The sequence below is a fragment of the Mus caroli genome, chromosome 10 (assembly GCF_900094665.2).
Source record: "Mus caroli chromosome 10, CAROLI_EIJ_v1.1, whole genome shotgun sequence".
Taxonomy (NCBI): domain Eukaryota; kingdom Metazoa; phylum Chordata; class Mammalia; order Rodentia; family Muridae; genus Mus; species Mus caroli.
The window spans coordinates 99,766,489-99,791,281 of record NC_034579.1 but is presented as its reverse complement, the minus strand read 5'-3'; the positions used below and the strand labels follow the sequence as shown (position 1 = coordinate 99,791,281).

General features: G+C 34.8%; 1 protein-coding gene across 36 annotated transcripts in view; it reads right to left on the bottom strand.

Moving 5' to 3' along the window:
* The window catches only part of Ppfia2 (PTPRF interacting protein alpha 2), a 460,521-nt gene that overhangs the window by 178,439 nt on the left and 257,289 nt on the right, over positions 1 to 24,793 (bottom strand). For all 36 annotated transcript variants that reach the window (XM_029482321.1, XM_029482324.1, XM_029482326.1 and 33 more), the window contains one exon: positions 5,690 to 5,791. In XM_029482321.1, the coding sequence (XP_029338181.1) occupies positions 5,690 to 5,791 (102 nt within the window). The remainder of the gene's footprint in view (positions 1 to 5,689; positions 5,792 to 24,793) is intronic.

The following is a 24,793-nucleotide window of genomic DNA, read 5'->3' as shown; positions in this document are numbered from 1 at the left end:
GAGGGGAGGGGAGGGGAGGGGAGGAGAGGAGAGGAGAGGAGAGGAGAGGAGAGGAGAGGAGAGGAGAGGAGAGGAGAGAATTTACTCCCAGATAATTTTCAAGATGGCCAAAGCAACACTGTCCTCACTCAGGCATACCAGTAGGAAAGAACTTACAATGTAAACTTTTGATAACTCTAGTTCTCTAGGGGAAAAGAGGAAAAATCAAGAGGTGCTGTTCCTATGTTAGGCCCTAACATAGACTCTGAGCTCCCTGGGAATGAAAGAATTTTTTTCAGTGACAGAATCTATAGAACTAAGACGTAAGAAGGATGGGATTATTCTATCATGTAAAATAGCATTCAATGAAGAACTTGAACTCTTAGTACAATAAGACAAGTAAAAGTAATAGAAGCAAAATGAGCAGAAGAAGAAGCCAAAGGATCTCTCCCTGTGTTTGCAACATTTTATGATTTACATCTGTGTATTGCATATGGATGCAAATTAGATTTTAATCACAAAACTTGTGGACAAATATTTTCATTTGAAAATGGCATTCAAATAGACATGCATACTGCCATGTAGATTAGTTTTCCTGTTATATGATCATAAAATATAACAGTAACACTTGAATATCAAAATATTTTAGTTATAATGTTCTGCATGAGCTTACAGAAAGCAAGAATAGGTCAGAATGCAGATATCAATGGGTTGAATGCATCCTAGCCACAATGGGTCTATTTTTAACACAACTCTTGCTCTTAAGGATCAAAAAAAAAATCACAAAATAATAAGAAGAAATATCAGAAGAGCCAGAGGACCAGAAGTATGCTATGAAGTTGTATGTCCTAAACATGAGAGAGAAGCCATGCGTACGATACATAAAAATATGTAGCTGCCTAAACAAGATATGCACAATAATAATACCAATGGACATTATTATTCCACTAACATGGAAAGGCAAAGTCTCTTAGAGTCACTTCCCTAGAAAAAGAACTATAGGCAACTGATAGATGGTAAAGTAGAGAGCATGTTGGCCTCTAGAAAGAAGGGGCTTTCTGCTTAGCTACCCAATACAAAGTAGTCAGTCTGCGCTAAACAGATTCAGTAGATTAAAAAATAATAATAATAAGCATATGCCATAACTCTGAAGGACCAGGCCAGTATTGGAACATATGGATATGTGAGGAGCTGAAGTGATTACAGAAAAGAGGGAAGTGATGTAAACATATTTTAAATAAGTATTTGATAAAATATTTTAATTTTGTTCATTTCATGCTCAAACAACTGCTTTACTTTTAAAATTATTTAACATGCCCAATTTTCCTAATAAATATTCCTGACTATAACGTCAGGAATAGTTGGAACAACTGTTATGTCCTTTAGTTCTTACTTGCATTCTGCGGATGTGATAAAATACTGCTGAAAAGAAACTTGGGGCAAAAAAGGTTCATTTGTATTAAACGTTACAGTCTATCATCAAGTGAAGCAGAAAAACCTGACCATAGTTGAGCATATGTCATTGTGGGATGGTGGAGCATCTTTTGGGTAATGCCCAGGAGTGGGATAGTTGAGTTTTGAGGTAGAACTACTCCCAAACTTCTGAGAAATCAGTAAATTGATTTCCATAGTGGTTGCACAAGTTTGCCATCCCAACAGTAGTGGAGGACTATTCTACTTGATTCAGAACCTCTTGTCTGGCCTCAGTGGGAATTGATATGCCTAATCCAGCAGCAACATGATATGCTGAGAGTGAGAAGCGGGAAGTGGAGGTATGGGGTGACTTGACAGCCAGGAAGGGGCCTTCCCTTCTAAGGGGAATGAGTAGAGGACTTACATGAGGAGGCACTAGAAGGAGAAAAATGGTTGCTATTGGGTAATAAAGTGAAATACTACTACTACTACTACTACTACTACTACTACTACTACTACTACTATTAATAATAATAATAATAATAAATAATAAGAAACCCTGTCTTGAAAAATCACATACACATAAAATAAAATAAATAAAATAAAATTACCACCATCACCACCACCACCAACAAAAGAACCTACATATGATGCAGAATGCTCTAAAGAGATTTGAAACATTCCATCTTTCAGGGAAGCTCATTAAGCACAGGAAGTAAACAATGCAAAGGCTTCAGGAAGTCCCTGAAACTTACCACAATCACTTCTCCTCTTACCTCCAAATCCATGTGTATCTAACCGACATGCTCAGATGAGCTGAGCTGTCTAGAAGACTTTTAGAGATGTGAGCTACCTAGAAAAAAACCTCTGGAAGGAGTAGATACTAACAAAGATCTACAAAAGAAACTGAGACCAGCCAACATGCCTAGAAGATTTAGATAACTGAGCTGCCTGGAAAAGATACTCTCTAATCTTTTGTTCTGCATGCAAGCTGTGAAGTGTGTTTCAGGTTTCCAGTTTCTGTGTACCATCCCCAATGCTGTGGTGAATTTTGAGTTATTTCTACTCCAGTCAATATCTTCTTATATGTTCCTGTATTAATGTCAAAAATCTCATTGGTTCCCCAAATTAAGACTTTGGTGTTCTCCCTTATTTGGTCTGTTGTCAAATCTCTATCTATGTTGACTAGATGCTTGTTTTCCTAGTAACAGTGTTACCCAAAACTTACATATAACTTGCCTATGTGTTATCAGATTAATTTTATGAACAAAAATGCTGTTTTATATTTTTCTATATTCTCATAGGACATAGAAATATTAAGCTATAAAGCTTGTTTATATATATTTATAAATGTCCATGATAGGTTTTGAAGTTTTATCCCCGTATAACAATGCACGCTCTCAATTTACTTGGATACCTGCATTTAATTACTTGGGAAGCAGATGGCCTTTTAGAACAAGTTGAACCTTGAATTCTTTCCATCACTCAATACTTGGCTGAGGACTGAACATTTCTTCAGTGACAAAAATTATTCGTGACCAAAAGTTCCAGCTTTGCCTGAATAAATGCACTATTCATGCACACATAAGATTCATTAGACCTGATGTACAACATTTGAAACAAACTCTTTATCATCAGATGTTAATTGTAGTCACATACAAATAAAATTTCTGGAACATAGAACCCGTGGTTACTAGAGAAGCAGACTATATTCATATTACTTTGATCATGACTGTGTGACTTTTAGAGATACTGAACTTGCTGTGACACTCTAGTGAGGTAGCCATGTAAAACTTTAGATGTACCCATAGCCCATAATTAATGTTAAATAGGAGGTTTACATTGTTGTGTTTGTATATTAAACTCCATTGATCTACCATAGAAATTATGGTAGCTGAAAAAATTCACTTAACTAGGATGATGTAGATTACTTTCTGATTTGTTTTGGATGACAGTCTGAATTTACAAGATTCATCACATCTAACAGTTTACAGAGTGCATTGTCTTTTTGTTACTTCAATGTTTAAGTAGATGCTAGCTCATTATTGTGGAAAGGTCTGAATGTTTATCATATTCCTAGAAATTATAACACTCTTTTCCAGTTAATCTCACAACTGTACACAATCAGATACTCATTAGATGTGAGAAGGAAGTTTGTGTGGTGCTTATTTGCTGTCTTCACAGCAGCAATGCACAGGGGTTCAGCACCGAGATGGTAACACAACATACAGCAAAAAGACTACTGGATAAATCTATCTGAAAGGCGATTCCCTATAGCTATATCATTGTGTATTCAATATGGCATTCTGGAGGAATGGGAAGATAGGTTTGAATCGTAGTCCTGCAGTTTTTTTGTTTGGGTTTGTTTTGGATGTCATCAAGGAGATCAAAAGTAGTATGTAACCTAAACATTCATGACATTCTCAAAATTTTATATTCCCTAGAATCCAGAAATCTGTTTGCTTTGATCTAATCAACAACAAAAAGTCATGATAATACTTCTTTAAAGAGAACAGAAAAATTTTGTTTGTTCTCATTGTTAAATATTAGTGGCTATTAATCTTGTTTCTAATTAAAAACTTTACTGTTGTCTTAAAGGAAACTTATATTCCTCTCTCTGGTCTTGCCAGGCGTTTCAGACTAGCTTACCATACTCTTCTGATCCTTTGTAGATAAATACCTGAATGTGCTGGTAGACTCAGTGCATTTAATATGATAAAAAGGATCTGGCTACTGAAACAAATCTCCATCAGTGACAATTTAGAAAAAGCCATATGCCACACAGCAGGGGTTGACTCTTGAGCAAGGTTTCATCTAAGCCATGATAAATCTTTGAGATCCTGAGTGGGTACAATGTGGGTCGCTCTCCCAGTGGCCTATGGGTCTGTGCCAATGGCACAGGCTCTACGTACATTGGATTACCTTCCTAAACCTCTGCTCTTTTACTCCATGTGACCTATGATACATTTGATTTGCTTTGTCTGTAAAGCAGTGATAAACACAGTGTCATCTTCACATGAATGTATAAAGCAATACATGACTACAAAATAAAAAGACATGGCTAGAAGAGACACAGATATGACTAGCAAAATGGTCTGATGCATTGTTTAATGTGAGGACTCTTTGGAAATAAAACCAAAGGATTTTAGTTCCTTATTTTTCACTTTTCTTCTTCTTTCAAATTTGTCCATACTCTGCTACATCAGGGAACATAAAATAACATTTTCCAGTTCAAAATAACAGGACAGGACAGAATAAATGATATGGTAGAAAGAGGTAAATTTGCATGGAAATGGAGTACTAGTTTTTAAAAAGAACTATACACAGGGAGAGAAACCAAAAATTCCATCCCATCATATAAATTGTCTTTGTGATGCCCCATTACAGGCAATCTATGTGACTGGCTCATCAAACCCTTGATGAAAACGAATTCACACGCACAAAACACATGTGAGAATTGTTTTCACCATACAACTAGATCCTGATGAATGAAGGCAGAAATGAGTTTGATGGTATAGCCCTCATGTAAGCAAGCCCATTTCTTATGGGAGACACAGCACTGTCGCTGGAGCTGCATTTGTATAACACTCTTAAAAACACAAGCACAAAATAATTTGGTTAAAATCACTTTATCTGCAGAGGATTAACCCTGGAACACTGTGATGCCAAATATAAGTTCACCTTCTTAATAGTAAAAAAATTAGTAATATTATTCCGGTCCATAAAAATATACCATCTTTGATCTAATTATAGGGCACATCACCTGACTGACAATAGAGAAGAATTTCTATGAGCAAACTGTATAAAGTACATATTTTATCATACAGCAAGATGCATGTAAAAGCTATCCATTCCAGAATATCTAATGAAATAAATGTATTAAATCTCTTTTAACTGGTAGGGGTTATTCCAATAGTTTTCCAATTTGAACTCTCTTTTTCTTGAATTTTTAAGTAAATTCTTTGCCCAAATGAGCTGTGGACCAAATGCAGGTCACAGCAGCCCATCACTTAAGCTCCTTTAAAGGACAAGGAAGTGAAGACCAGAGGAATGGAAACATTTTGCAAGGCAACATAGTGATTTAGCAGAGACTATAATTTTGGTTTCCTTTCTTTTTATTTTGGGTATTATACTATGTTTCCATCTTTTAAACGTAACTGACAGTGAATTGGAACCTACACAGTTTTAGGACTTTAGTTTACCACCCCAAAGCCTTTGAAAGCTTTCAGAATTGGGTCCTGATACTTGACTTATGGCAGACTATGTCTAGCTATCAAAAGATGGCTTTAATACATACTCTTGTGTTGTTTCTTTCGGCTTTCAGCTCTGAGATCTCTTCTTCCTTTTCTAGAAGTTGTTCACGGCAAGCATTCAACTCTTTAGTCAGTGCAGCAAACTCCTAGAAGTGGGAGAAAAATGTTTGAAGATGGACTTTAAATATAAAAATTAAAATCTTCAAGTAGGAACAACATAATATGAGACATAAACTTTGAAAGAAGTTTAGAAACCTCATATAGTTGGCTGGCTGGTCAAGGCATACTACTATTATTTAAGCATCTTGATTTTTGGTTCCAACAAACACTAATCCATGGCATTTGTGATATGCATAATATGGTGCTTATTTGTGTTTATCACATATATATTTCAGAGGTATCACATTTCATTTAATTTAGTGTAAATTATTGCTAGAATACTTTGATATTTTGTTCAAGTTATCTGATCTTGGAGTTTGATTCATTTATAAGTTTCAGACATGATAACGTAGATCACAATCACAATACATACCCATGATCTGTTATTTAGAGCTGTTAAACAAGCTGATAGCACAGAGTTTAATTAAACAACAAACACTTTCATACTTTTCTTCCAACATTTTTCTGCATAAGCTGTTCCATTGTTCCTATTGTTATGAAATGAGCATTGTTTTATAAAAATGAATATCTCATCATATCAAGCAGTGTTAAAATGACAGAATTCTTAAAAATAAAAGAACATCAAGCAACTTATATTTTATTAATAGTGTATAAAGCATTATTAATTTATATATTAATTACAGAATACATTTATATTTGATTATTATATTTTATAATTGTATTTATCAATTTAAAATATAATAAAAAGTATATTAATTAATTTATTATTCTTTATTTTTAACAAGCTTAATATTCTTTATTCATTGAATTAGGTGTAGATTTTTTGTTTGTTTGTTTGTTTGTTTAATTTAATGTTTTACTTAATTACTTTCCATCCCTCTCATTACCNCCTTCCCAGTGAGCCCCCCCCCCCCACAATCCTTCCCCCATCCCACTTCCCATCTCCTCTGAGCAGGTGGGTGCCTCCTGGATATCACCTGAGCCTAGTACTTCAAGTCTTTGTGATGCTAGGCACTTTCTTGCCCACTTATTATTATATTTTATTAATTTATTAAAACATAATGTAAAATACATTTTATTAATTATTTATTAAATTCATATCCTAGTTAATACTTTAAACTTGGCATAGCCTAGCATCACCAAGAAGAATCTCAGTTAATAAGTAATTGCCTTTAGCAGGATTGATTGTCTATGAATATACCTATGAGGGATTGTTTTGATTATCTTAATTCATATAAGACTGCCCAGCCCCTTTGGGGTGGTACCATTTCCTGGGCATGTTCTAACCCTTATCTGAAGTCTAGAGTGAGCCAGAAAGTGCGTTAACAAGCAGCCCTGCTTCATGGTTCCTGCCTTGAGGCTTTTCCTTGCCTTACCTCAATAAAAGATGGTGACCTAAGAATTATAACTTAAGATAAACCCCTCTTTCTCTTAACTTGTTTTTGGTCATGGTGTTTATCACAGCCACAGAAAGTAAAGTAGAAACATGCCACAAATGTAGAATAAAAATCTCACTGAGACCTTCAGAAGTTGTATTATTTTTGAGAGGTACATACTGAATCCATTGCCACAGCTGGCCATATATATTGGCCATTTATCTCCTAGAAGATGATTTCACTCTGTACATTAATTTTCTTCTGAATTTTTTTCCTTCTACTTTCTTCATCTCTTAGTCTCTGTGAGATTTACATATTTCTCAAACTCACAAAACTTTGAGAGGTCTCTACTACCAAAAATTGCAATTATTAAGACTTTAAGATTTAAAATTTTAAACTATACAAAACTTGAGAACCTTTCAGGATTATGTGTTAGTCAGGAACGCACATTAGAACTATCATTTTAAATGGTAGGCATTTTGTATTGCTTGTTCTGCATTTCTGCATTAACAGTTAAACACTGGATGAACTATTTTATAACTTTCTACTTTCACTATTTAGGTGGCAAAGCTTGACACAAATCAATAACCTGCTCAAATATACAAAACCTTAGAATTACCCTCTACAGTCCTGCAACTCTGATTTCTGATGCATTGATTGTATATAAAGATGAAATTAACAAGAGAAAAACATTTCCCTCACTCTCACCAAAAGTACCATCTCTTCATTCATGAATGATTCCTCCATCCATCCATCCATCCATCCATCCATCCATCCACTATTCATCCATAAATACATCTATCCATCATCCATCTATCCATCTGTACATCTAAGGACCAAATATTTTTTCAACACATCTGTATTTCATAGTATATACTGCATACTGTAGTAGTAAAAGTAACTTGAAATGATTATTTCACTTTGTATAATTCAGTACCCAAAATTCATATTTGAGTGATTTCCACTATTCTTAAGAGCGCAGTACCAGTGTCCATAGTGCTATGCCTGTAATAACATTTAAAACCACTGGATATATGTGGAAGGTGAATGTAATACTGCTCACGGAAGCCATATGTCAGATGTATAGTTTGTACCTACTAGACTATTTCAATTTCCTACATCTATTTCTAACTATCCACTTTCTCACCTCTGTTTATTTCCAACAATATTTTTTCATAAATCATTAATATTTAAGTATCACCCTACTTTGGTATTGTTCTATAATACCTCACTTTATTTTATACTAACTTAGTATGACCATTTAATAGGTTGTTTTCATTGCCTTAGGGCTAAGCATAATTACGAGACTATTAAAAACAATAAGCAAATAATAAATCATTGTTGTCAGAATAAATTAATGATTAGCTAATATAATAAATTTAATTTAAATAATGAGGTAATATTTATTAGCTATATATCTTTCCTTTTCTAAGAGCATTAAAATTCCCTTAACATTAAGAAATGATAAAAAAAATCTCTTCTGCTATTATGTTCTTGTTGTTATCTGATATTTACACTATACCAAGGTAATATTATCATCTGCTGTATCTTATTCCATGTGTGTAAGTGATTGGAGGTTGCCTGGAAACTTTAAGAATTCAAGAAAGTTTTCAAGGAATCTCCTCTGGTCCTCATAGCTTCTACAAGAAGGTGTGCAGTATGTCTGAAAGTTTGGGATCAGCCAACTCTAGTACTAAAGCTCCTATTCATGTTCCTGTTAAACATGAAGCACATTAACATAGAAGAGAACCTATGGACTTGAGTGTGTGTACTTGTGAAGAAACAATAACATAACTATTTCCTGTTCTTCAACGCTGTGACCTGCATGGTCTGGATGACTCTTTCATGTACGTTTCCCATTCGTTAATTTGTAACATTGCATTGTTCCTACTCCAGAAACACAGATATAAACAATATTTTATTTCTCTTTTCTAGAGTACCCAAAATTATATTCTATAAACACACTTCTAAAAACATTCCAGGGAGAAAAATCCATAAACAGATGGAGATGAGAAATAATATATGCTATATAGTTTGCCATTGGAAATGTATACACAACAGTGAGCATGTAGCTGATTGTGAGCCAAGAACTGGCAATCATTCCTAGCCATCACTATAGAAAATTAATAAATGGATATAGAAACTCTGCATGTTGACACCTCATACAAGGAGTACAATGCCTAGGTCAGATGCCCACCTATAAAAAGAAGAGTTCAAAATCTAACAGTTGACAGGGTATTATAAGAAAGTGAAGTCAATGAAAGATAATTGCTAACTAAAACTTTGCCCATGTTTTGGGAAGTCTAATCAAAGGAGTCTACAGGAAAAGCTCAACTTTCTCTAAGGCAATGAGATACAAAAGCAGGTTCATTACCAGCAGAAACACCCAGTTCTCCAGACTACTCATTTTGTTCCCGACCAAATTTGGCAGGTTCTTACTTTTCCAATAACCAGAATTATTTTTGTCCAGTTTATGTTTTTCTTGGAATTTTAAATGGTGGTAGCAATCTGCATAACACAATGCCATAAAATACTCTCATACTAAAGGGCGTCTTTCTTTTTGTCCAGTAGTTATTGGTGCCTATTGCTCACATGATTTTTGAACACATAGTGAAATTCACAGTTTTAGGTGCTTCTGAAGCAACATTAAAGAAAAAGTAGCTACAGTTAATAAATTTATATACATTTTATCAAATATTTACACTCATAATATTTTGGTCAGAAGTAAGCTTTTCTAGACACATTTATATCCATTTTCACACAAAGTCGACTCACGATATAGAATGAGTTCCTTTTGAAACACAAATAAAGTAACTGCTTTATCATTCATGTCTTAAAAAATTGAAAATTGCATGACATTTCTTTTTCTTTTTTTTAAAGATTTATTTATTTTTATTACATGTAAGTACACTGTAGCTATCTTCAGACACTCCAGAAGAGGGAGTCAGATCTCATTATGGTTGGTTGTGAGCCACCATGTGGTTGCTGGGATTTGAACTTCGGACCTTCGGAAGAGCAGTCGGGTGCTCTTACCCACTGAGCCATCTCACCAGCCCGCATGACATTTCTTATATACCAACACAAGTCTTGTCATTTTTGTGTATTCCCATTTTAAAGACATAATTCTCGGCAATCATATAAAATATAAAGTTAATTTTCCTACTTTGCCATTTCTTTATCCCAGCCTCTACTCCTCTACAAAGATATGATGTTATGGTAACTTTATTTTAAACTAGAAGTGACTTCAAGATATCTTTGCATCCCCTATATTATTTATTGATCTTGGTAGTCTTAATTTTCAGAGAGTATAAATGGAAAAACTTATATAAAATAGATTGGAGTTTGTAATGCTAGCCAGATTCATTTTAGTATGTGGTAGTATCTGCCAAAGTGTCAATGTCCCCAAACTTGGCACATGCCAGAGAAATGTTCACCTACCCTGGGTCCTAACTGTGGAATCATGTGCATTTCCATCAGTACTAAGGTGAGCCTGAATCATTCTTGATCTTCGCGGTTCATATCTCAAATGATAACCCTTGGTCCGAAGAGTTATATCCATTTAGGTTTTCTCTCATTATTTGTTTTGCTTGTTTTATTTTGCTTTGGTGAATATTGAGACAAAGTTTTGCAATATAGGTCAGGCTGGCCTCAAGCACATCTTTTCATTCCTCAGCCTTTTAAGTTTTGAGATTAGAGGGATGCACCGCTTCTCAGTGCTCCATAATCAGTTTATTACATTGAACCAGTTTTTGTATGGGTCCCTTCATACTTTGGAAAATAGACATTCATTTCACTTCTTGTGTCTTTGACACTCAATGACAGTAACCTGGGTAGAAGAAGGAAGAATGTATACTAAGAACAGTGCCATCCTTTCTTCTCTTCATCTCGGGCCCCTTTCCATCCTGCCCACCACTGGCAGTTGTCAGGAACCCTCCAACAGATGTGGCAATTCTACCCTCACATCTGTTGACATTGAATCTCATTTTGATGCTCAATATAAATGTATATGAGTCACGGACTATTCTATTTTCCTGACTCATTTCATATGGTCCATTTACTTGAGGTTTAGTTGTGAAAGCAGAAACCTCACACACACTCACACACACACACACACACACACACACACACACACACACACACTTGCTTACTAAATGTTTAAAATACTTTACTTAGCAGAAGAGTCCTTGATTTAAGACAACAATTCAGGAGCTGTACACCAAGAAGAGAATTCACCCTTTCTAATGTGTGAGTCACTTAATTAACAAGCCTCACATTGGTCTTACTTCGTCAGTGATATATCTGAATATGTAAGTACCAGTTTAAGATTCATGGGTGTCCATTAGACTGAGAAGGATGACGAAATATAAAGGGTGAGTTGAGAATCATGTTAACTAATTGTTGTCCATGCTCTCCCCAAATACAAATAAGCATTTTTGTACTTTATTCATCAATCATTGGTGCCACTCAAAAACTAGCTCCCAGGAAAAGTGTTTATAGCACAGATGCATACAGATATCAATATTTGAAAGTAAATTAGAAGCATCAACACTTTTTAACTTTAATAAGCACTATTAAATTTTTGAGATTATAACATAATAAGATCATTTCCACATTCACTGTTTTCTCAAAAAGTCCCCTGCATGTCTATCTTTGCCATTTTTTTCAAATCGTGATCTCTTTTCTTCATTAGTTGTTACATATGTGTATGCATAAATGTGGTTTTGTGTGTGTGTGTGTGTGTGTGTGTGTGTGTGTGTGTGTGTGTATGTGGTTGTATAGCCAATACCAATGGATCCATCAATAATAAAACTGCAGTACCTCAGGTTCAGGGATCATTTACAATAGAGGACAGAGACATTGTAGGAGCCATAAAAATATGTCTTTTGCTGTGAGAGTACATCTTCTAGGAATACAAGTAGCTATACATAAATACTTTTAAAATATCCAATAATGACTGCCTTCAGAGTGTGCAATTCCCTTCTACTAGGTTTCGGTATTCTTGAAAACTTGGCTCTTCGGGTGATTATTTTGTTTTGAGTACTAAGTGGAAGGTGCTCTTTTAAAATCTGTGTTTATTTTTATATAAGTGCACATAAATTTACATGTGCAATGGTAAGTATACTGTTCTACAAACCTGAAGATATGTATATTTTTAGAATAAATTGAAAATAGAAACATTGTGTTAATGAGATGAGCACAATGCACCAGAATGACTATATCCTTAAAACAGTTATAAGTTAAAATGTCTTCAAATGTTTAGTTTAGAAATGTTTTATGGCAACTGTGAGTTTGCCTTATATATTAAGGCCCCAGTATTATACCAGTATACAGAATGTATATATATATATATATGGATATGGATATTTGAATTAATGTTACATAATAAATTGTAGTACTTATGACCTCTGTTTCTAGAATTGGCTCATAGACTCAGATAAACCCAGGGAAAGCTGTCATGCACAATTACTGTGTAAAACAGCTATGTCTCATGGTCAGCCCTGGGCAAGATAGCTTAAAGGAAAAATCACTTGCATAAATAATGCAATTGGACAGACACAACAGAACTCAGGATTTTAACCAAACTCTAAATAAGGAAGCCCAGATTAAAATGAAAGATACTCCAACTCTATGCAAATGTTTTTTGCCTTTTGATTATTTTTGCATATCCTAACTACAGACAATTTTGCCTTCTCCATAAAACTGTCTGATGGATCATTCTACCCACCACAGTGATCTGGGGGCTGGAAGAGAAGCACGTGTCTAACACAGCAAGCTGCACACGCCTTTTTAAAATGACAGATATTTACATGAGAACTTGTTAAACTTCTGTTTTCAAAACTTTCCAAACTAGGCAACTGGATTCTTGTAAAATATGGATGTTTGTTGAAATCAAACAGTGGTGCTGTCAGGCAGCTCCAGGCTGTGCAATCATTGAGCTGTGTTTCTCCCATGAGTCATTTACTGTCCTCCCACTGAAATGTGTCTTGTATCCTACTTGCACTTCACTCTATAAACTATAATTTGTTGATCACTAGCCCTTATATGCAGACACATAGGCAGGTCCCACAGGGGATAGTTTTTGTAATTTGGTGAATCCTCTATCATAGAGGGCAGATTGCTTGAAAACAGGACCTAGAGAAAAAAATGTTTCATTTTCATTTTTTTAAATTTTTGTAATTTTGTAATCTCCCTTGCTGGGATTTTATTATATTTTCCGAGGGCCCTCTTTGGTTTTAACCATCACAGGCTTGTTTGGAATTATCTTGCATGTGTGGGCAATAGAACTCTGAAAGGGCTTGAGTGAGTATTTCTGGTATAATTGCTATCGTTCTTGGTGACAGAAGCTCATTTGTAGGTAGGTTGGAGAGAAAGGGCATCAATGGTATTCTTGGTTCAGTACCATGTGTGCTGCAATATAGACCTTCCAGCCAAGATGTACTGACTAGCATAGTAATGGCATGGCAATTATGGGATGGGTTATCTAATGCCTTCTGATTGAATTTGTGGCTTACTCAGGATAAGAAAATTTTTATTTAACCCTAGTCTAAAGCTTAGTGTTGAGGATGTCATAGGGCTCTTGCAGTTCTACCTTTCTAGTTGATCATGTTGACAAATTAGCATTTAAAAATATTGATGTTTTGGTGTTCCCCTGTACTGGGGCATATAGACTTTGCAAGACCAAGGGGCCTTTCTTACCAATGATGGCCAACTAGACCGTTTTCTGCTACATATGCAGCTAGAGACACAAGCTCTGGGGCTACTGGTTAGTTTGGCAGTGGGTGGGTAGGGGAGCGGGGTGGGGGGAGGGTATAGGGAACTTTCGAGATAGCATTTGAAATGTATATAAAGAAAATAATAAATTAAAAAAAAATAAAAAAAAAGAACAGTCCCCAGGAACTCTGGGGTCATCCCACTCAAATGTGGCTCACATGCCCAGCCAAAATGCAGACTGCCATTTTCTAGACTAAAAGAAGCTTTCACTATGTGCGTATTATCTTGCTTAGGACCACCTTATGGTTCTTTTAAATTATTTTATTTAAATCATTTGCTATTTTTACATAGCATATACAAGCCTACTGAATCAAGTGAATACTTTGATGATGATGATGATGGTGATGGTGTTGATGATGATGATGATGATGTTCCTGTGCTGTAAAAGTTGGCAAATTATGGAATAAAAAAAAAGAAAACTAAAAAAAAAAAAAAAATGATGTTTCTATTCCTAGACCTACGCTGTTCCAATCCTGGTCAGTGGGACGTACTCAGAGACTTATACATGTCAAAATACTATGACCAAAAGACTGAAATATCAGCCCCAAATGAACTGTACTTCTTGCAATCACCCCCAGATTGTTTACAATTAAAGAGCAAGGAATGTTTCAGAAGAGGAAGCAGAAAAAAATTAGAAGTTCTGAGAATGAAAAACATCTGGACCTGGGAGTTTGCAGTTGATACCCATCAGGAAATGGAAAATCAGTTTTCTTCAATGAGTGACACTGGGAACATCAACCACAATACAGGGCAGGCCTTATACCCAATATCTTGCCAACACAAAATGCAATTTTTTATTTTGCTTTGGTATTGTTTTTGTCTTATTGGTTTTTGTTTGTTTTGACTTCTGTTTTAGTGTTTTATATTTTGAAAGAGAGAGAGAAAGAGAGAGAGAGAGAGAGAGAGAGAGAGAGAGAGAGAGAGAGAGAGAGAGAGAGAGAGAGGAGGGGGCACAGAGACAGGAAAGAATACAAATTTGGATCAGTGGGTAAATAGGGGAGATCTAGGAGAAGCTGGTTGAGGGGAAACATGATCCAAATTTACTGTATAAAACTTTTTAAATTAGATATGTTTTGCTCACAACAGTACCAAAATTCTAGCTATGAAGTCGCAACAAAATAATTCTATGGATGTGAGTCTGAACACGTGGAACTGTATTAGTGTTGCATCATTAGGAAGGTTGCGAACCACTGGCTCAGAATAAACTACTTTTTATCCATCCATGACTACCGTCATGCAGATTTTTAAATTTCTTACAGAGCTCAGTTCTCCACATTAGGAAAACACATTAATGATTTCTATGCTTTATAGTGTCTATAAACATTAGGCATTTCTCCCATTGGTGTTGCTGAAATACTCTCGGAGAATCATCTTGAATCTGATTGGCACAAATCCTGTGTTTACTCATTGTTCTTTGCTTTAAGGTGTCCTGACGATGATCCTCATTACAAAGCAGAGAAAGCATAACTATCTTCAAGAGGAGAGGAACTTGATCTACCCCATTATCTGACTAGTAATATAAATGAGACATTATCATGTCAATGTAAAAGTACTTGGCATATTTATGCAAGAAGGAATGTCTCAGTGTACCCTTTTGCTTCATTTTACGTAGCAAATTTGTCCTGAAAACACACACACACACACACACACACACACACACACACACACACANATATATATATATATATATATATATATATAAACTAAAGTATGGAAGTCTGCTTGACAAGAGTAATGCTGACAGAGATATAAAACTGTAAAGGAATCTTTTCAACATCACAAAACTGCTTTTATTTGTCTTTCAATTATTGGTTTTAGATAGAATCTCCTTATGGGGCTCTGGCTGACCTGGAACTTACTACAAATACCAGGATGTCCTTGAATTTACAGAGATCTTCCTGTTTCTGCCTCAATAGTGCAGTGCTGGGATTAAAGATCTACATCACTACACCCAGCACAAAACTGTTTAAAAACAAAACAACAAAACTCTAACACACATCTTTCACTCTCTTCCCACTTTGTTTCTGTCTACATGCCCTTCCAAGAGATCACAAAAGTCCTTAATTGGTATCTAGTTAAATAAAATGATAACAAGGCATATTTGCACTATCTTCACTAAATCAAAGTGTTTGTTCCTATAAATGTCACTTTTAAAAAAAATTAATCTATTTATTTATTTATTTATTTTACACTCCAGATTTTATTCCAACCCCAACCTACCTCTGACTGTTCTACATCCCATTCCTCATCCCCAACCCCTGTTTCCATGAGAATGTTCCCACCTCCCTACCGCCACCCAACCAAACCTCTAAACTCCCTGGGGCCTCCAGTCTCTTGAGGGTTAGGTGCATCATCTCTGAATAAACACAGATACAGCAGTCCTCTACTGTGTGTGTGATGAGGGCTTCATATCAGCTCATGTATGCTGTCTGTTTGATGGTCCAGTGTTTGAGAGATCTCCGAGGAGGTCCAGGTTAATTGAGACTGCTGGTCCTCCTACAGGGTCGCCCTTCTTCTCGGTTTCTTCTAGCTTTTTCCTAATTCAACCTTAGGGGTCAGCAGCTTAAGCGATCCTGTCTACCTACTATTTTGGTAAAGATATAAGGTTTCCTCACAAAAATAAGTAAAATAAGGCTTTCTGAAATAAGATAGTTCCTAGTCTCTGGCTCTAAGTTTGAGAGCTTCCTGGCCCCCTGATCTTGTCATGATACATATGGAAAGATATAAACACAGAGGCTTAGAATCATGATGTAGTTCCCCAGTCCTAATTTACTAATCATTTGATCTAGTTCACCTCTCCTTCAAATTCCCTTAAATCTATGTTGGCATCTTCTGGATATAGGAAGCATATGAAAGAAGAGAAAGGACTCTCATAGACAGTTTTTCACTGCGGAATTAAGGTTTCTAGCTTTATAATAAAACCAGAGTGCTGTTTTTTTATTTTAATTCATCTATATGGAAAGGAAAAGAAACATTTTTCCTACTGCGATCTGCAAAAGATATCTTCTATTAGTATATACTTGTATTATTTATAAATGTATTAAAATATAACCTTTTAGATACATTAGTAGAAATTTTTGAGTCCCAGTAAGCACTATTGCTAACACATGTCAAGGCTGAACCCTTGCCAATGAGCAAGTCTTTTGGCAGGAAAATCCAGGTTTCCACAGGTCTGACAGTGTGAAGCAGGAGGCATGCTAAACAAGATGCTCTGTATTAATTTGAAAGGCTTTAGCATCTGGTCAGATAATACCTGCTGTGGAAGACACACAAAATAGCATCCAAGATGAATATTTGAAGATGCCAACAATGCTATATATAATCAAATCATGTCTCTCTTGCAATCAAGAGAATTATAATTACATAACTAACAATGTTTGGACTAGAACTGAGCTAAAAAGGTTGCAGTGGGTCCTGTTGAAATTGTAAAGACTAGACAAACATTATACTGCCTTTGAGCATTTACTGGTGGATTAGAAGAGCTCAGTGCTTAATGCTTAGTGCCCTGTATTTTGTGTTGTCATAATGTATATAATTCTCTAAAGAAAAGAAGGAGTATGTAATAGCATTGAATAACAGAATAAAAACAGGCATAGAAAAGAAAGATGACTGATTTCTACTAAACACTCTATCTCTGAAAAAGAATTCTGGCCCAAAGAGTATAGCTGTCTGTGACCAGAAGTAAACACAGATGTATTAGTGTTTTCTGGAATTATCACAGAACTGTACCCCCGATCACAAAACACTCAACGCAATGTGTTCAGATTGCATGTACACCAAAAAATATTCCTAAAATAGTATAATGCTCTATAAAGTTTTTAAAGGATTTGTTTTTTTTTTTTCCAGACAAGTTTCAATAAAATTTCTGGTTGGCGATTCAATTTTTCACTTCGAAGCAATCATTTTGACTTTTTAAAATTGTTTCTTCCAATTATTACTGGAAACTTAGCATAACACAATTCCATAAATTACTTCTGACAGTATAATATGTATAACTGTGAACAAGTGTGACAATTAAAGAGAAATGTCAGTGTCGTGTGACAATTGTAGTGATGATAGAGCTTATGCAAAGTGTTCAAAATAAATAGGCAGCATCAAACTATGCCCCGCATGCTAGATGCATGTACAGAAACAGCTAAAGAGAAAGGAGGACTAGTTAGCTCAGAAAAATATACCCCTCGAACGTAATAAAACTATATCATGCCTAGGATAAATGATAATGATACCTCTTTATTAAGAAATGTTTTCTGAAATATGACGCCAAAAATATATATGACTTAAGAGAAAATAGAAAAGAGAGTCACCACCAGCAACGGAGTGAGCAGAATCCCACAATTCATTATGTTGAAAATCCAACTCTTACCTACTGAACGTTTGGAGACAAAGCTATTGGAAACTTCATATATTTAGATGAGTTTGTGAGGGATGGTTCTCTCATGACCTAGTTAGTTTTCTTATTAAAAAAAAAAAAAAGACATCACCTTCCTTCTTTTGCTATGATATAAAGGCTACCATCTGCCAACCAAGAGAGAATCTTACCAGGACCTAATTAATAATGGAGGTACCTGATACAGGCTTCTGGGCTCATAGAAGACTAACTCATGAGGACTAAATCTTTCCTGCATTACATAAATGATTTATGATATAGTATATAATATTTTTGTCATGACATCTCAAGGTGGTGTACTATTAACAACTTGCACTTGAAGTTAAATAAAGAAATTAGAAGACCACCCATAGAATAAGGGCAAGAATGTGAACATGCAAACATCTGAAAAAAGTAAACATGTGAACAAGAAAAATTGGAGTATGTTTCCAGAATAAAAGTTCTTTGCAATCTTATAATAAAAAAGACAAATAACCAGACTTAAAAATACATGATCTAACTAGACAAATGTCTGAAGATAGACACATAAACATTGGGAGAGCATAAATGGAAATTTCAGTGAAATACCACTTCATAGCCATAAGGATGGCTCTAAAAACACGAACAAGTGTGAATAAGGCCTAAAATCATGGATAATGAGAAGAGTTAGCAAGTGTGTAGAGATATTCAAATATAAAGTTCAAATATTGACAATGGAAATATGAATTAGTAAAGCTGCTTTAAAACAGACTGGCACTTTTCCAAATAGGAAAACATACAACTATGATATGACCTAGAAATTTTTCTTCCAGCTACATAGTGAAGAAACCAACATGTCTGCTTATAAGCTTATATATGAGTAAACGTCCAATATAGCTTTTGTAGTATATTTTAATTTTTATTCAAGAGACTCAATATACTTTCAGGCTGCTCTTCAGCTTACTATGTCACGTTGACCGGCTCTGAAGTTATAATCTTCCAGCCTCTGAGTTCTAACTTTTGGGATTATAAGTATGGATGATCACTATTAGATCTAGTTAAACAACAGATTCAGTCCTAGTGTCCATCAAATGAAGAGTGGATGTAATGAATGTTAGGGGAGCTTTTACATTTTTGTCCTGATAATAGTAATCTGGTGCCTAACAATTTAAAGTGCAAGCACTGGATAAATATGATGTGTAGGCCTTATATTGTATCACACCATACTTGTCCATTGCCTTGGAACTCATTGCCTTGAATAACAGTGATTTTATACATAACAAGCTTATAATGCTAAAGAGATCATGAAAATAAATATATTTTCTTAAAATTTTGTTTTAAATCCTTTTGGATAATTACTGCAAACTGGGATTGCTGAATATTATGGCAAGTGTACATTTTAAGTATACTCAAACTGATTTCCAAAACATTTGCAACTCTCTATAATCCCAGCAAATTTGTAGTGTTTTTAAATACATGTTATTGTGTTTACTTTATTACTGTTTTGTTATTGTTACTACTATTATTATTAGTTTATAAGTGAGGAGATTACTATTATTTTATGGGTGTATATATATATATATATATATATATATGTGTGTGTGTGTGTGTGTGTGTGTGTGCATGTGTGTGTGTGTTTGTGTGAGAAAGAGAGAGAGAGAGTCAGAGAGAGAGTGAGTATGAAAGTCCCATGGTGTGTTTGTAGGTTAAAGGACAAGCTCTACAAAGAAAAGCAATTTTCTCTACTAATGCTATGCATAATATAAAAACAACTTTAACAACTTTAAAAATGCAATTTAATTTTTACTAAATTGTGAAACAACACATTTTTCTGAACTAGAAGACAATTTTAAAATTATGGAATCTGAGAATTCAAAAATTACACTAAAGACACCTTCTTCAGAAAGAATGCACTGAAAAATTGTCTATCTGTCTATCTATCTATCATCTACCTATCTGTCTGTCTGTCTGTCTGTCTGTCTATCTACCCATCTATCTATTTTAACTAGGCTCAATGAATCAAAGATCAAAGGCTAATTTTAATTTCTAATATACCTTTGGACACCAGGTCCACTGTGTTCCAGATTTTTTTCCTCTGGAGATTGTAACATGTTTAGCCTTGCATTACTAGTGTACCAAATATATTTCTGATGATAGTGAATTTGCTCCATTGTTCAGACTGAACCACATTAATGGCTCTATGATTTTGTTCCTTTCTTAGTTTGAAGGTCCTGATCCCTCTCCTGCTGCCATAGTTGACGAACATCTTGAGATTCTAACATTCTAGATAATAGAGTAAGCAAATATCTCAAGGAAGATCCAACATTCAGAACACTTTGTATTTTTTATTTAATAGTTCATTATAATTTGTTTCATTGTCTAGTTAATTTTGTAAAAACGATGGTTTTATGTATTAAATAGCAATCACATTACATTTTACTTAGGTTTATTTAGTGTAATTTTTCAGATGTTCATATTTGTCACACAGACAAAACCAAAAATGAGCATGATGAAATATTTATAAATGTTGAAATCCCACATCAAATTAGCTTTATATGTGATCCATGCCATTGGGGAATTTTTTTTTTTTTAGAAATTTTTCTCTTCAGTTTATATTTTTGGTGAGACGCATATTAAACACAATGCTTATCCTGCATTCATAAGAAATTCGGGTGTGTAAAAGAGAGAGAAAAGGCACACTTGAATACTAAGCATGCTTTCAGTAAAGAAAATTGGCTTAAACTGAAGTAAAAGTTCATTGTTAGGTAGTGTGGAGAGGAAAAGCTGACTCCCACTACTGGAAAATCTTTTGTCTGGAAACTTGAAAGGGTTTTGTTATCAATGGAAAGAATGCCACCAAGAGAAAGATATGAAAATATACACTTACTAAAGTATAAATTTACTAGAATCAAGCTACCCATTATTTATTAAATGTTTTGCAAGAAACTCTCTTTGTCAAAAATTGCTGTGATAATAAACATGAATTGAGTGAGTCCAGCTTTGAAAGTTGTGTCTGTGGTTTAAGGAACAGTCAGGTCCTTACAGTAACCAAGATTATATTTTATGAACATTTAAGTCTAATCTACAAATGAATAGAAAAACTTCACAAATGGACTGAATGCAATGAAAATAATGAACTTGCATTCACGATTGCTGGCAGAATTACAAAATACTTGTTAATTCCAGTAACTGAAATTCATCATTGCTTTTAAGTTTAAAGTGCTTCAAAAAATTAAATATCAGGCAAGAGCACAACCCAGAAATTTATTATGTAAGATAAATGAGAATACATGTGCATATTTGTGAGCAGTTTGATGTAAAAAATTCTATCAGCATTTTAAATAATAGTAAATAAATTGAAAGTATCCAGATAATATATTAGTTGATTATATGTAGATTAAAAAGCTGATATATACATTCAATAGAATATAATTTGATAAGAATAAGAAATAAAATATTTATACTGTTATAGGAATAAGTCTTGAAATAGATACTAAGTGGAAGATGCCAGTCATAAGTGAGTACATATTGTATGATTTCAATTACATGAAATGCTGAAAGCAGGCGAATATGTATAACAATAAATTACATTACGAGGCTGAAGACAGGGCTTAGTAAGTAAGAGCAGCATGCTTCTCTCCCAGAGGACCTGAGTTCAGGCCCTAGTACCCATGAGAGACCACACACAACTTCTTGTAACTTCAGCTTCAGAGGGATCAAATTCCTCCTGCCTCTGTGGATGCCTTCATTCATGTACATAAGCCCACACAGAATGCATGCACACAGTCAAAATAATAACAAAATGAGAGAGTAGATTAATGGTTGCTATATAAAAACAGTTGGATGATGAAGATAATTGTCAATGATACAGGTTATTTTGTGGTGGTAAGGAAGTAAGGTTTTGAAATATTCTAAAGTTGATGAAAGACTGAAACATAAGGTAAGATTACTAACATAAACATAAAAAACAGTGCGGTCAACACATATTTTTAAACACCAATAGCCTCAATTTTCCATCAAAAGACACAGATAACTTGATAGATTAAGAGGAGGCAGAGGCAGGCAGATATCTTTGGTTGAGGCTAGCCTGGTCTACAGAGAGAGTTCCAGGACAGCCAGGACTGCACAGAGAAACCCTGTCTCAAATCAAAACAAAACAAAACAAAAAAACCCCTAAAAAAAAAACAAAACGAAACAAAAACAAAACAACAAACAAACAAACAAACAAACAAACCAAAACCAAAATCAAAATCTAGTGGAGAAAAGTGATCATCTTTCCCAGCAGATATCTATTGCAGGAAGCTTCTTTGTTAGAGGGAGGCCTTCTTCGTATACACTCCTCTTTCTCACAATGTGATTTTTGTCTGGTTTGCACCTGTGTGGGCCTTGTGTGTGGAGATCACAATCTGTGGATTCATATGTGTGTCAGTTTCTTGGGTCTGGAGGAAGCTGCTTTCTTGGAGACATCTATCAACTCTGGATTTTACAATCATTCTGCCTGGTCTTCAGCAACTTCATAGATCCTGTTGTTTTGGTGTTGTTCTTTCTGTTATTGTTATTTTTAAGAAATAAAATGAAAGGAAAGAGAGAGAGAGCTCCTGATATTCTGTAGTTGAATTGAATGGTTAATGAAGTGGGAAGATCTAAAAGGAATTGGTAAAGTGAAAGCATGATCAAATATACGAAAAAGTTAAATAAAAAAAAAACAAACAAATGCATCTTTATATTGTCTACAAGGAACTCACTTTTTCTTCACAGATAGAAACCACTTCAAAATGAAGGGATGGAAAACAGATCATTCTGAACAACTAGGACAAGGAAGCAAGCAGGTACCTCTCTCCTAATATCTGACACCTAAGCTTAAAAGGAAAACAAATCAGAAGAGACTGGAACAGAAAACTTCATCAGAATTAAGCGAGCAATTAACCCAGAAGGCACTGCAATCCTAAACATGTAGTCATCAAATGCTGACATATCCAATTTCATACTGAACATAGACAACGATGAGTTCTGACTCAGCAAAAGTTAATGATTTCATCATTATCCTCTCTCCGACAGACTCCGTGTACTCTAACATGCTCTCCAGCTTAAAATCAACAGCAAATGAATCTCTAGGAATATCCTAAAATTAGATAGTAGACATAGACAACTCTAGCAACATGGTGAAAATACTGGCATTCTTTTTAAAAAGCAGATTCTACAGTATGTAAGTTATGTTTCAATACAGTCTATAAGCCATGAAATAACCATAGGAGGCATTTTAAAATCAAAATGGAAAAGAACATTTAGAGGGGAAAGTTCTGTTTTATTTCCAAAGTCTAATAATTTTGATTCTATGAAATGTTTATTTAAATTTAATTAAACTCCTGTTGCACTCTTGGGAATCTTCACTTCAAATTGATTCCCAGAACAAACTCTTTCACCATTCCGCACTCCCTCCTTCTTCTTTTTAGTTTAATGAACTTACAAAAGTAAATTAGTTCTTGTCCATATGTGTGAATTTGAAGTCTTTCCAAGAGGTTGAAATCATTCAAAAATTACCTCCCTGTTCATCTCACAGTACTGAAATCTCTAAGGACACTGAAAAAAAACAAAACAAAAAAAAACAAAAAAAAAACCAAAAACCTGTTGTATTGTGTGGGCGAAGGTCATTTCTTTAGTAGTAGCTGCAGGGAATTATTGTAATGTTAAGTTAGAGACTTATTTTACTGTTACACGTAAGTCCAGGAAAAATCCTAAAATACCACAGGAGTGAAAGGCAAAAGCTCTTATATACAAATACAATAGACATATTTATAAATGGCTCTCGTTGTTTTTACAGGAGGAAGAGGAGGGGATGGGGTTTCAGAGGAGGAAGCCAGGAAAGGGGCTAACATTTGAAATGTAAACAAATAAAATAAATCAATAAATGGTCCGCGGTGTTTTTAGCTCAGATCTACGGTGGGTTTTGTGAAATTGGGTGTAATTCAGTGACACTTAGGTTATTGTCTAGTGATCCCAATAAGTTCAGTGCCAGAGGGGACACAGCCACTTGGACCTGTGGTTCAGAAGTAGTCAAGTTCATAGTCCTTGAAAATAAAATCCAACTCAGTGTTTTTCAACACCCAAAGCAAATATCCTTATAAACCAGATCTCATATCATTCTAGCCATTGCACAGATTTTAAAAATATAATGCTTTAATAGATTGAAATGTTCATGTTTCTTATGAAGTATTTTGAGAAGATTCACTCCTCTCGCTCCCTCTAACTCTTCCCAGAACTATCCTTTTACTTTTGTAAAAATAATAAGGGGCCATGAGATTACTCAGTATGTAAAGATATTTTCTTATGGTGACCTGAATTCTAACCCTGGTTCCTACAAAGGCACAAGAGAGTTCCAGCTTTTGAAAGTTGAGTTATAACTGCCATATTTGTGTAACTACACACACAACTATATACTCCAACATCCACATCCACACACTCACATCCCTTAGCTCCCCACATCCTGTCTCTCTCTCTCTCTCTCTCTCTCTCTCTCTCTCTCTCTCTCTCTCTCT